Source organism: Falco punctatus, assembly GCF_963210335.1.
Source record: "Falco punctatus genome assembly, chromosome: 7".
Classification (NCBI taxonomy): Eukaryota; Metazoa; Chordata; class Aves; order Falconiformes; family Falconidae; genus Falco; species Falco punctatus.
The window spans coordinates 73,040,453-73,054,136 of NC_137587.1; the positions used below are offsets into that span (position 1 = coordinate 73,040,453).

At 52.9% G+C, this 13,684-nt stretch overlaps 1 protein-coding gene across 2 annotated transcripts; it reads left to right on the forward strand.

The window, feature by feature from the left end:
- Nucleotides 1-3,809: 3,809 nt before the first annotated feature.
- On the forward strand, nucleotides 3,810-13,605 carry LOC308067771 (dual oxidase maturation factor 1-like; the record flags this gene model as incomplete). 2 transcript variants are annotated; one of them, XM_080397154.1, is made up of 9 exons in its annotated part: nucleotides 3,810-4,436; nucleotides 5,562-5,667; nucleotides 7,283-7,446; nucleotides 7,592-7,649; nucleotides 9,972-10,106; nucleotides 10,288-10,501; nucleotides 11,665-11,879; nucleotides 12,314-12,437; nucleotides 13,134-13,605. In XM_080397154.1, 9 exons carry the CDS (start codon nucleotides 3,810-3,812, stop codon nucleotides 13,147-13,149), a joined length of 1,659 nt encoding a protein of 552 aa, XP_080253280.1. In that variant the 3' UTR covers nucleotides 13,150-13,605. The 2 variants fall into 2 exon arrangements, with proteins under 2 accessions (XP_080253280.1, XP_080253279.1); XM_080397153.1 differs by having other exon boundaries at nucleotides 12,314-13,605.
- Nucleotides 13,606-13,684: the final 79 nt, after the last annotated feature.

The following is a 13,684-nucleotide window of genomic DNA, read 5'->3' on the forward strand; positions in this document are numbered from 1 at the left end:
TTACCACGTTGTGAGCATAGCATATAACCTGTCTTGACTCCCTGGCTGCTAGAGATTTCTGTACTTTTGGCCTTTTGCGTTAGAAAACAAGCTGTTTCTCAAGAAATGACATTTCCACGTTCCTCTGCCATCACCATGGCTCACCTGCACTCTGCAACTCACAAAACATTATTACAGGCAAACCACCCTGTTAGCTTTCTGTAACATGGATTTAACATTAAATCACTGTTGAAATACCTCTGCACTGATCGCAGTTTTGGTTCTGGCCCCACCTCCATGAACGTCAGCTGGGGCTGCTGAAGCCTCAGAGCTGCTGAGAGCAGCACTGGGTGGTCTTCCTGGTCACCCAGTGCCACTCCTGTCCTCCTGGAGCATGCCTCTGTGGAAGGGGCCCCAGAGCTCTTCCAGCCTACAGCCCACCGCTGACTGTGGTCTTGTGGACGTGAGATTTGGGTTGTGCAGTTGGTGGGAACCAGAGGCTTTGCAAGCCCCATCCCATAGGAGGAACACAGAAGTCTGGCCAATGGGTGAAGCATGGAGATGGCTAAGACCTCTGCCAGGACCATCACCAGTGGGGACTGCTGCCAGAAAGCTCTCCCATGGAAACAGCCTGTTCCCTGCTGAAACCAACGTGGAGGGCTGCATGGCTGGAGACACCCTGAGCAACCTGCAGCAGGTGTGGTTTGTGTGCAGAGGTCCCCACGACCTCCCACACTGTAGGAAGAGTCTCCATAGACACAGCCGGGTAAGTTACCTCCTGCTATATCAAAATGTACAGAGTTGTAACCCCCATCTAGAGCTGAGACCTGAACCTGCTGCAGCAGATTTACCAAAGTCACCCAGGAAACATGAGGCAAAGCCAAGGCTCAGAGCCCATTACCCACAGTCACAGCACAGCATGTTTCCTCCTTGCCCTTCGGTGTTCTTGCAGGGCTCTAGCACAAAATGTGTTTTAAAATTCATTCTGTCACTGAGCAAACCTCCCATTTCCACCGCTATGGGAATTGCTCTTGACCCAACATGATGGATGCACCTGACCCCTTAACAGGGGGCACAGGCTCCAAGGGAGATAAAGGCCTGAGCTGTAGCTGGGCCAAGAACTCCTTCAGGAAATCCACAAAGGAGCAGAGTGACCCAGAGAGCACTGGTGCATATGAGCTTGGAACACGAATCATACGATCAACACATGAATAGCCGGTGTTTTTTCCCAAACTAATTTATCAAGCAACAAAGCAAGCTGTGGGTACAAGGAGCCCCATGCATCCCTTCCCGATTGTGTGCAATTTGACTAGGAGCCAACCACTTTACCCCATAAATACAGCAGCCTAAGTAAGTCACCTTTGAGCTCTCTCTGCTCAGCAGCATGGCTGTGTGGCAGTGATCTCCCCTTGGGCTGGGACACCTCTCAAGGTTGCTCTTCGAGGCAGAGACCTTTTGCCGATGACAGATCTTTGGATCAATCCAATTCCAATTCTCTCTAAATTCAACTGGACTGCATGCCGGCGACCCTCCCCTTGCTCTGGGATGCCTCTCCCAGTTTGGGCTTCCTTACCCCAGACTAAGAGATCCTTTCTTACCCAAGGTGGAGAGAGCCCTTATTCGCAACAGAACCTCCGCAGCTGACTGATAGCATGCTGAATCAGTACTAATGAAATCCATGTAGCTAATTCCATTAGACATAAACCATTGTCCAAGTCTGACGCTAAGACTGGACCTAGCCACATCTAAGCTCCATCAGGAGTTTAGGAAGCAAGGGAGCTCACTCTGAACCCTGTGACTCGATGGGAGGGTCCCTGTTACCCTTTTGCATCTCTGGTGTCTGCATAAATCATTCTAGCTTGATTCTAATTTGATTTGCCTTTGTATGTTTCTTCCATGCAGTAAGTAATAGAGTGAACGTTGCCATCAAACCTTGTTAAGTCAACACTTGTACAACATCATATTAAAAACACTTTTGCTAATACCTCTGATGGCGATTCTTTACATGACTTAAATCACTCATTTGTGACAAATTGGAATAGCCGGCAGGATCCTAAGTCAGGATTCATGACACCCAAGCCATGAGATAACATGGCAGTTCTCATGCACTTTTAATCTCTCCATGGCCCAGCACTGAAAACTCACTTATTGCCTAGTCAGCCCAAGACTGGGGGGAGCAGAGGGGTGTCTCTGGAGGCTTTCCTGCCTTGTCTACGGTCAGTGTGATACAGTGACTGTGGTGGTCTTACTCCGAGCAGTAGGTTGGACCACAGACTTCTGAGGGTCTTTCCTAACAACATGGATCTTCTCTTCCAAGCCTCTACTCTGCCTTTACGTCTTCCTACAAGTTACTGGGCACGTCAGCATCTTGTCTTCCCCAACCAAATCTCAATAGCCATTCCCTTCCCCTGGCAGCTCTCCCTGACAGAACTTGGTCTGCAAAGGTGTGAGGAGATGTTGGCACCATGTCTCCCCTGCCTGTGAAGCCTCCAACTGTTGCTGAGAACTCCCTACAGGCAAGGCTGAGTCACAGCAGTCCTCAGGTTGCACTCAAGAGGAGGAACATGCAGACCTGGTCTAGGGACCTCATGCCCAAGGAAGATGGGCATCTCATTAGTGGCACTCGACTGTCCCACAAACTCCTTTTCCACGCTTCAGCTGAGAGTTCCAGCTTCACACTCCCCAGTGTGCTCTCCCATGTGTTGAGGACCACTTGCAGGCTTTTCCATAAAGAAAAAGAAGAGAGCCCCCTGCTCTCACATCTGCCTCCAAAATCTTGCAAACCACCCGGGGGTTCCTTGACATAATGAAGTTTGACTGACCTTGGAATCCCATGGTGCAGCTTGCTGCAGGAAAGCTTTGCAAGTCTGGGTTAGCTCCACAGGCTTGTCAAGCTTTTCAGAAATATTGTGTGATCTGATGAGCCCTCCAGACTCTGCTTTTCCACAAATTCCCTGTGCCACCTTTGGAAAGTCATTCCCTCCCTCTGCACCTAGTGAAATGAAGTGCCTCCTTCCCCAGCCTTGTCTTCTCCCATCAGAGAGGATCCTGTGTCCTGTTAAGGCTTGGAGTTTCACACCCCTCCAAAAACCTTGCTGCAGAGAATGCAAACACATGGCTTCCCCCAAAGCAAGGATCTCCCACTCCACCTGATCTCAGCAGCTGTGTTTCCCCTGAAGTTAGAGCTTCAGCCCCCAAATATCTCCTGACCTCTTCCCAGAGCCACTTGTCAACCGGGACTGTGGGACACGTCAGCATCCTGGGAGAGCAGCAGCCCCACTGCAGAACTTAGTGTGACCATACAGGTAGAGAAGAGCAGTTTCAAGACATTCAAGAAGCCTGGAGCCTGATCCCTATGGTTCTTGTTAGTCACTGCTTATGTCTAGCTCTGCAGGGCTGGTGGGGCAGATGGGGGGGCTGCTACCTCCTCCCACCAGCCAGCCAGCTCCGGGGTTCCAGAATAGGCTGCATCTCCCCAGCCTTGGATGCCATCCAGAGAATCCTAAACCCGTGCACGCAGTATGGACAGCATGCATACAGGGACCAGCAGTGTCTCCAGCTTTTCACCTGGGGACAACCCTGGGGCCAGATGCCCCAGTGCCATGATGGTACACAGCAGGGACTCCCTCCCCTGGTGGGACATAAGGATGCCTGTCCCCACGAAGTCCTGTACCCATGGCAGGCAGAGACATGCATATTCCCAATCTGTTTCCTGTGGCCCCGCTCCCTCACAGGTGGGGATGTGCATGGTTCCATAGCACCCACAGGTGAGGACACATGTGACCATCCTACCCTGTCCTCACACAAGACCCAGACCCTCCCAGCCCTCCATGCTGGCCCCAACCTTCCAGCACCTCCTGCAGGTGTGCCAAGCAGGCAGGGACACAAGCGGCCCTGGCCCTTGGTCCCCCATGCGGATGAGGAGGTGTACCCCCATCTCATGCTGTGCGCTGTCCCCAGAGCACCCCGGCTCCCACGCAGATGGGAGCACACATGGCCTCATCCCCCCCCGTCCACCAGCCGGGAAAGAAACGCGTGGCCCGTCCACTTCCACACGCGCCCCCCAACACGACCCCAGCCCAGCTTGTCCCCCAAGCAGGAGACAGCACCGGCACGACCCGCAGCCCACTCCACCAGCGACACCGCGCGCAGCCCGACTCCCGCAGGTAGCAGCGGCCCCGGCGCCGAGCCCCGCAGCGGGGAGGCAAGGGACGCGCGGGGCACCGACCCCCCAGACCACCAGCCCAGGTCGCGGCGGCCCCCGGCCGCGGCGCTCACCTGTACGGCGGGGCGGCGAGTGGGCAGCGCGGCGGGGCAGGGCGGCGCGGCGGGGCGGGCGCGGTAGCAGTAGCGGGGCGGGCCGGGCCGGGCCGGCATTTACTCGGGGCTCCGCGCCCGCCGCTGCCTATAAGAACAGCGCGGTGCGGCCGATGCCGCCTGGGTCCCTCCGCAGGCAGGTAGGAAGGGGCTGCCCCCCCCTCACCCCGAAGCGCCCCGGGGAGCAGCCCTCCCGGCTTGGGGGGGCCCGGCTAGGGGAGGGTGGGGAGGACAGGACAGGAGATGAGAGGATGTATCCCCATGTTGCGTTAACCTGATGGTTTTTCCTATCCCGATTTGACCCTTTCACAGGGGCTGGAAAATGCAAGAAGTCCGTCGTCACCCCCCCCACCCCCCCCACCCCCACCCCGAATTGCGGGTCTGATCACTCAGTTTCCAGGGGACAGGATTTCTCTTATTTCAATGGGAAATACCGCCCCGCGGCCCTGAGCAACCCCGTCCAGGAGCGCTCTTGGCTCTGCGAGGGGGGGGTGACTGGGCACTTCAGAAAGGTCCTTTCCAGCTCGATTCATTCCAGGGCAGGAAAATGGGGTCTGCTGTAAGGAGAAACTGCTGGGGTTTGGGCAAGCTTTCTACCTCCTTTGCCTTTCTCCCCTGCCAGTCCAAAATATTTTAAACAAAAGACAAGTTGACCACTTCTAAATTACTGATCCTTCCTTGAAGATGTCTCTAGTCTTTTCCCTCTCCATACACTGTGACAGAGGAAACCACAGGGGCTCTAGTGCCACAGCTTTGCTTCTGCATGGAGGGTGCTTTCCAAGGTGCAACAACTTCAGTTTCTCCTGCCCTGAGCTGCAGGCACCAGTTTTCCACTTCAAAGCTGAAAAAATGCCAAGGAGCTGGTCTTCTGCACAGGGTAATCAAGTGAGAAAGGTGGGATGGACAGCGACAGAAAGAGTTGCTTCCCTGGAAATTCTCTATAAAACTATCCCCAGGCACTGCAAAATGTAAAGGAAATGCAAACGTCCCTTGATACTGTTTGAAAATTAAATTTAGATTTAACAGGGCAACATTTTCCACGTTATGTTCTGGGTCTGCAATTGTTATGTATTGTTGACCTGTATTAAGCTGTGAAGAGCTGTGTTTCAGTGAATACAGACTTGGAAATCGTTCCTTCCCTCAATGTCTCATATGAGTTTGGGCAAAGATATAATAAAACTTAAGTTTGAGTGGAATTCAAGCAACCAAGATTTAACTTGACCCAGGTTAAACTGCTCTCTTACAGCTTATCTCTTCTCTTACAGCTGCTCATACTGTTTTGTGGGCACACTTGCTGGGCTGGGGATCCCACAGCTGGACTTCAGTCTGACACTGTAGCACTGGGAATCCACCAGAGCTGCTGCTTGCCAGGTAATCACAGCAGGAGTGGTGCTCGAGGGCTGCCCTTCTCTAGGTTTGGCTTTCCAGGGAAATAGCCGCAGACAAGACCGGTAAGTACACAAGATAGCTCTGTTAGCCTGGAGCAGAGCACTGGGGCAAGGTCAGGCCTAGGTCAGTTGTAAAAACCCAGGGTCTGTTAAACTGCTGCAATGATCTGGGCTGCTGGACAGAGAACTACTCTGAAACCAAACACTGCTTTATGGACTGAAAAGTGACTTCAGCTGTCCAGGTAAACTGTTTTATGATACTTACTGTAATCCCCACCTGATGCTGCTCATTACACTCAGTCTCATAATCAGAAGGCCCTGAGCTCAAGCCTCACACGGGGCACCCTCTGTTGCAGCACAACCAAGCTATTAGCTGTAATAAGGTTTTTACCGTCGGTCAGATTCTACTGTCCCCCTGCTGTTTGTCCTTCCTCCAGAGGTCAGACCACCCCACTCCCCCTCCATCCAGCCACCTCTCCCACAGTCCTTGGAGGTACTTAACTACTTAGTGGGAACAAGCTACACCTGCACATCATCCATGTCCATCAACCCACTGCCGCTGAGGCAAGCCCACAGCTGCATATTATCAATGTTAATTAACCCACTGGCTTCATTCCTCTACACCCACCCACTTCTAGGGATTTGGAACCCACTTTTTTGTGGCTGAATTGCTCTGGATTGGATCTTACCTAAAAATATGATTAACACTGTTTTCAGAAAATTAAAATAAAATCAACTCCTCCAGGCAGGGACAGAATAAAATTGTCTTTGGTCATGAGTCATATAAGCTCTGGCATTCTCTGACTTTAGACTTCCCAGGGTAGTTACATGCAGAGATGTTATTAAATAGGCAAAATAAAAGAACTAAGCATGTAATCAGTTTTGGTAGAAAAGATCTAACCCAGGAATGGGGGAAGCTCAGTAAGTGCTAGAACTAAAGTGTCAGAGGGGATTCAAAGCTGTTGAAGGGAATTACACGCTTCATTGTCTCATGTAAGTCAGTTTCCTTTAGCCTTGAGATGTGCTCCTGATGTTCGTGTGCCCCTTGGACCCACATCCCAGCTCTAGGGGTTACTTCTGGCCCCTCTGGACCAAGCGCAGGAACAGTTCTCAGTGGTTCCTTGCCATTTTGGAAGTAGGCTGCATCTGTCAGTGGTGGCTCTGCTCATGGACTTGCTCTAGCCACACGCCACAAAGTGGAAAGCCCCAGCTGCATCTGCTGGAGGGAAAGTGTCATCTCTGTCTAGGGAGGAGCTGCTCAACAGGTTTCTGTGCTTGGGCTGGTCCTCAGGCTGCAGCAGGACTGCAGCTTGTGGTTCCCTGTGCTGCCACAATTCCTCTGGGCTGGTGGAAGTCCTGCCCCAGGCACCTCCTCTCCTTCACCAAGGACTTTTGGGTGGTGTGTTTGCTGGGGAGTTTTTCACCCTGCCTGTTCCCTTGCAGCATCATGTTTCCTTGTCCCTCTGGGGAGTTTTGAGGTGACCTCCGGCAGCTGGTTATTCCAGAGCTGAGCTGGAGCTGAGCACCATAGGCTTGAGGGAGCCAGGCAGGACATTCATTGCAGGCAGGGACCCACTGTGACCACCTCTCTCCCACAGGCTCCTGGAGGTACAGGATGACTGTCTTTGATGGCAGTTACCCCTTCTACCCACAGCAGAGGAAGGCCTTCGTGTTTGACATCAGCGCCATCATAGTGATTGTGGTCTTCCTAACATTCGCTTGCAGCTTCCTGCTTATCATCCCGGGCATCCGTGGACGGGCGGTGGGTGTGTGACCCCGCTCCCTGGGGATAAGCATCTGCCCTCCCCCCATGCTTTGGATGCTGAGGCACTCCTGGCTGGTTCAGGGTGAGGCAGGACAGCTGGGGCTGTTCCTCCCTGCCTGACGTCCCACCTCTTTCCCTGCAGAGGCTATATTGGATTCTCAGAGTTCTCCTCAGTCTCCTCATAGGAGTGGTGATCATCGGTAAGTGCTGCACAGCCCTCTGAGGGTGGGTCCGGGGGCAGGATTAAACCCTGGGGTAGGGTCCGCTTCTGGGAAATGCGAGCTGGTGATCACAGCTGTGGCCTGGTAGAGGCTGGTTGCAGGGTCTATCCTACCCCAGCTCTGCTCTGCAAAGCAGTCACACAGCCTCTCTGAAGGGCTTTCCCATCCCTGGTATGGGCAATGAGAGCCCCTGGAGGTGCCCGTTGTCATTTCTGAATCAAGAGGGAGCTTTGCTGGCAGTAGCTGCACCAGGTCAGACAGCCCCAGCTCTGGTGGGCTGCACAGCCCTGTGTTCCTCTGACTATGTATGTGAGCCGGCACAGGCAGGACACAGGAACAACCCAAAACCACAGATGAAATGTAAAGAGTAAGTTTATTTTTGTTATCTCATGAACCGGGGGATCCCCAAAGCAGCACCTGGGCAGAGGCACACAAGCGGGGACACAGGCACGGCTGAGCTCAGTCCATGCTAGAGCATCGCTGAACCTGCTGTTTTCCTGCCTCAGGGATTCACGAAGGCACAGTTTACCACCGTGCTTGGATCTTTCCCATAGCAGGGCAGGAATCTCAAACATGCTTGATTGGGTGCCTCTGAGTCTATCACAGGGCTATGTTATTTAACCACAGACATTCTACTTGTCACAGGTAGAACACAAGTTAGCACAAGGCTAAACAATTAGCTGCAGTGACCTGAATGTGTTTACAATCATCCTTGCCAGTCTTCCATTATTTTCTCACACCGTGCAAGCCCTCCCAAGATGCCCGCTGCTGAGGGAGCATGGCTGAACAGTTCAAAGTGTGGCCAGGCACATTTGGAGAAGGAGAGGAGCCTTGTGGTGATGTGGAGAGAGCAGGTCAAAACAAAACACAGACAGGGCAGAGGCTGGGACCAGGGGGTAAAGACCTTCCAAGGAGCAAGGCAGGAGGAAATGGAGGGGATTTGATTTAGCAGAAGCCAGGGAATCTTCTGTAATAAATAGGACTGGTGGTGGGAACTAGGCTGTGGGATTTCCAACTCTGACAGGGCAACAGGATGTGTAAGAGAAAGGTGTACTGAGGGGACAGAAGATGCCAGATGGGGAGAGAAACCAGCCCTGACCCTAAATCAAGAAAACTCTCCTGCTGTGAAGGACAGAGCAGATTACAAGACTGCTTGAAGAGGGATGATGAAGCACAACCTAAATGACGCAACCCCAATAGAACTAGATAGCCAGGCTGTGACCAGCTGTGGGGATCTGCTGGCCAACACATGGGCCAGTCCAGCATGCAGTGGCCACCCTCCACCTGGTGCTGGGAGATGCCACCAGAGCCACCTGGGAACATGGTGTCAGGCTGGAGGTGGCAGAGGGGTGGAGGTCAGGGCTTGCTCCACAGCCTTAACCAGCTCAGCCCTGGAGAGCCATCCAGCGCCACACTCATTACAAGGATGCAGCCAGGTGCTGCTTGGGCACACAGAAGGAATTAGTTGTTTCAAAACCAGCATCAGGGTTTCTGTCTGGTGGCAGCAGGGCACATTCAACCCTGCAGCTAGAAAACATTCCTGCAGAGCTGCTACTGGATCAGTGCCTTCACAATTTGTTTCAGCAGCTGAACTTATTTTGGGGCAGGTTTTCTTGTTCAGCCTGAGATTAATAATCACCTTCACTTTCAGATCATTTCAATACTGGAAAATTAAGCCCACCACAAAGCAACAGTGTTTCAGAAAAGAATACTTTGTTCCAAAAAAAATTATATACCAGAGATGCTTCAAATTTTTCTCCCCCCCCCCCCCCCCCCCCCCCCCCCCCCCCAGCTGAACTGGCTGTCAGAGCTGTGATAGCACTAGCCACCCCTCTCCACCACCTCCATATGACAGTGATCTTCACTAATCACTAAAAGTGTGATCTAGGGAGCTTAATATTTGGAATAAAACTCACTCCTGTTCCCGAGGTCGATGAAGAGGCTTGGTTTTGAGCCCTGTCCCCAAGGACTGTGGTGCTCGCCGTGGTGGGGAGCTTGCAAGGAAGTTCTGGAGAGGATGTTCAAGGAGGAATCAGGTCATGGGGCTCATCCCTGGGGATCCTAGCTCCACTGCTCCTGGATCAAGGGAGTGGATGCACAGTGAAGGGAGGACATGAGCTCCACCAGGGTGTGGGAGGGAGCTGGTTGAGGCACATCCTGGTGGCTGAGTCAGCTCTCCTGCCCTCCTTACCCTCCCTTGCGGTGCCACGGTGTGAATGCTGCTGCTCATGGTCCCAGCCTTGAGCACAGCAAAGCCTGAGACCAGTCCCTCTTTAATCCCAGCTTTACTTTTCCTGGCAGTTGTCCAGTTCACAGGGGACTGGGAGACCGGCTGGGTAACAGCAAACACCTCCTACAAGTCCTTCAGCCATGCCCTGGTGAACGTGGATGTTGGGCTGCACATTGGCCTGGTGGGGGTGAATATCACACTGGTGGGTGAGTCTGATGTCCCCTCTACAGCAGCCATGGCCCCAGAAGGTCTCCAAGTGCTCTGTGGGTGGCCATGGTCTGTGTGGGTGTTCCTGGGACCCTGCTGTCCCTGGGGTGCCTCTGCACCTGGCTGGCAGCACACAGGCTGCTGGGACACAGTGGGACCTCAGTCTTCTCCCTCCGGCAGGAAACCCAGTGAATCAGGTCAATGAGACCATCAGCTACAATGAGCACTTTGCCTGGAGCTTTGATGCAGACTATGACCACAGCTACAGCAAAGGGCTGGAGAGGGGGCTGCCCAGCCCCATCCTCTACGTGGCAGAGAAGTTCACCACGCAAAGCCCCTGCAACATGCACAGGCAGTACCGCATCTCCAGCCACTATGCATCAGCCACTCTCTGGTGAGTCTTTCTCTGCTTGCACAGGCAGGGGAGATGCAAGGATGTGGGAAGGGCTCTGCTGCCCTGTCCCTAGTACTCCAAGATGAATGGTGATTGCGTGCTGCCAGGAGGAAGGTTCTGTGCATGGAGGGGCCTCTGCAAGGTCTGAGGTCAAACCGGTGGCCACGTAGGCACTTTGGGGTGAGCAGATAGGAGGTTCTGGTTCTCTCTGCTGGTCAGCTCCACCAGGGCTGGGCACAGGAGAGAGGAACATGGTGCAGATCCTTGCCATAGTGTCATGATGATGGCAGGGGTCCACCCCCATGGAGTCAGAGCTGCTGTCCTCAATGGCCCAGAGACACCCATGGGTGTGTGCAGAACTCTCTCATCCCTATCGGGGAGGGTATTTAGTGTCTGGGAGTGGGACCAGCTAAGGGAAAGCTTATTACGGGGTCATATGGCTTGGTGGTGGACTTGGCAGTGCTAGGTTAATGGCTGGACTTGATTAGGTCTTTTCCAACCTGAATGATTCTATGATTCTTTAGTAGGATCTGCTGAGCAGCAACACGTTGCTGCTCACTTGAGCTGAGGGAGAGCTGGTCCCCAGCTGTCAGGAGATGGTCCCCTCTACCACGGGCTGTGGAGAGCAAAGACCATTGCAGTGCTGTTCCCCCTGCTCTGGGTTTGACAGCAGGGATGCAGGAACTAGGAAAGGGGCTTGGCAATGCCACGGAGTGAGAACTCCTGGCCCGTGGCTGAAGCATTCCCCCTGTCACCCAGCTCAGCCAAGTCCAGAGCTGCTGCCAATGACTTATGCCTGCTTTTCCAGTTATCCCAGTCCTGTGCCACTCTCTGGGTTCTGCACTGCCCCACACATGGAAGGGCAGGGAGCTGAGATTGTCTAGATACACTGAGTGGGCTTTCATGGCCTCCTTGAGGCTGGTTCAGTCTGTGGGCTGAGCAATGGGAAGAGGAAATCTGGGCTTCTGCCTTCTGGATGTAGAGCGTGAGCATTGCACATCTGCTTGCTCAGCCCGCAAAGCTAGGGATCACTCCAGCCTGCCCACAGAGCTGCTTGGCCTTGTGTGAGCCCATGTTCTTCCTCCCACATGGAAATCCTCACATAGAGCATCCTAGTCTGTGACACTTGCACAACTCATCTGTGGGTCTTCTCTTGCCTCCAGGGTGGCCTTTTGCACTTGGCTCATCTCAAATATGCTCTTTGCCATGCCCGTTCTAGTCTACGGAGGCTACATGCTCCTGGCCACAGCAGCCTTCATGATCTTTTCCTTGCTCTCGTTCTCCACTGCGAGGAATTCCCTGATGTGCCCGATCCAGTTTGGGACTGCAACCCTGCACATAGGCTATGGGGGATCTTTCTGGATCACGCTAGCAACTGGTAAGGGCACCAAGCTGCACCAGGACACGCCACCTTGTCCCTCTGGGTGTGCAAGAGTCCCAGTGCTTTCCCCTCGGAAATGGAGGTGAGAGAGCTTGGGGAGTGCAGCCCACCATAGCCCCAGCCTGTGCCTTGGCAAAGCAGATCCTGGCAGAGACGTGGAAAGGGCTGGCAGAAGAGGGGACACCATCCTCATCTCAGGGGTGATGAAGGGTTTTTTAGTCCCTGAGGTGCAATAATGCAAGGAGAGATGGGGATCACTTGCCTGGGTTTTAAGATGCTCGGCACAGCAGCTGAAGCCACCTCATACATTATTAGAAGGCCATCTTCCATAAAAGGAGGTCTTGTCCCCTGGCAGGAGGCCATCAGAGGAGGTGGGTGGGAAGTGTGCTGGTGTTTACAGGAACGCTCTCAGAGAGCACTTTGTCTTCCAGGCTTGCTCTGTTTTGTGGCTGGGATCACTGTTGTCACAGTGCACTACTTCAACTTGGACCTGCTGAAAAATTTCTTTGATCTCCATGAGGACAAATCAGAGGAGTACCAGGAAATGATTGAAGTGTATGTCAATCCTCATTTTGTGAGCAAAGGATTGCCTCCATCTCAGCCCTCAAAACTCAACCCAAACAGTGTCTAGAAAGAAGTTATTCCCACTCCTTCCCTGAAGGTGGATCTGAAAGGGCAGAGCACAAACCCTTCTTGATGTCCCCAGAGAACCATTTCCCTATCCAACTGCCTTTGAAGAGTGCACGAGTCCATGTTGGGATGGGTGCTTGCTGAGGAGTACCTTTGCAGGCTGTGTCTCCCTAACCATGCTCTCTGGAAAAGCGCAGGCTTTGCAGGGAGCTGGCAGGCTGCAACCACAGCAGCTCACAGCTCCAGCAACCTGAGCTGCACAGTCACCTGGGGATCTCTGCCACAGAGATGCCCTTCCTGCTCCATGCCCTGGCACAGCTTGCCACCCTGAGCCTCTGATGGCCAGTTCTCATGACAGAAACTGAGCTCACCTGTAAGATGTCCTATGGGGAGCGCCTGCAACTCCAAAAGCCAGTGACTAAACCCGCTCATTTCTTTCCCAAGGACTGATGTTTAGTGTAGACCTTTAGGTGCACCTAGGAAAGCCAGGCACAGACCCAGGCTCAATCAGGCTAGGTGCTGCATGAGCTAGAGCAAAAAGACTGCACCAGCAATAAAGACTGACTAAACATGCAGTGACATTTGCTGTGGGGGATGTGATGTGACTATTTTCACTTTCAGACTTGGGCTTTACTAGATAAGACTTCTACCCTGGCATGGGCCAAAGAGATGCCACAAGAAAGGAAGCAGAGGGAAGAATGAAGTTACCCCCAGCCAGCCAGAGCATGCTTGGGCGAGCTGAGCTCACCATGAAATGCAAGCCCTAGGCCAGGCTTTTGACCCAGCCAAGGTGAGAAATGAAGTACATTGAGTTGTGTTATTACAAACAAAACGTGGGCTCTGGCACCAAACCCACTGGCCTGATGAAGTCTCTACAGCCTGGCACAAGGAGATTGCCATACCTGAATGCTGGAGACCTGGGCAGCTTCAGTCCAATTTATTGTAAAGGACATAATTGCAGTATTTTGACTCTTCTTTCCAAGGCAAGACCCTCGCTATTAAGTTACTTCTTTCACATTATATTTATGTTGCACTAGTGTGATTTGTTATGCACAAGAATTATTATTTTCAATAAAACTTCACTAAAAACCTGTTCCTTTGAAACACTCTGGGCACTTTTGGGGGCTGGTTTCTTAAGAGGGGGCTGTGGGGCATAGCTGCAGGTGACTACT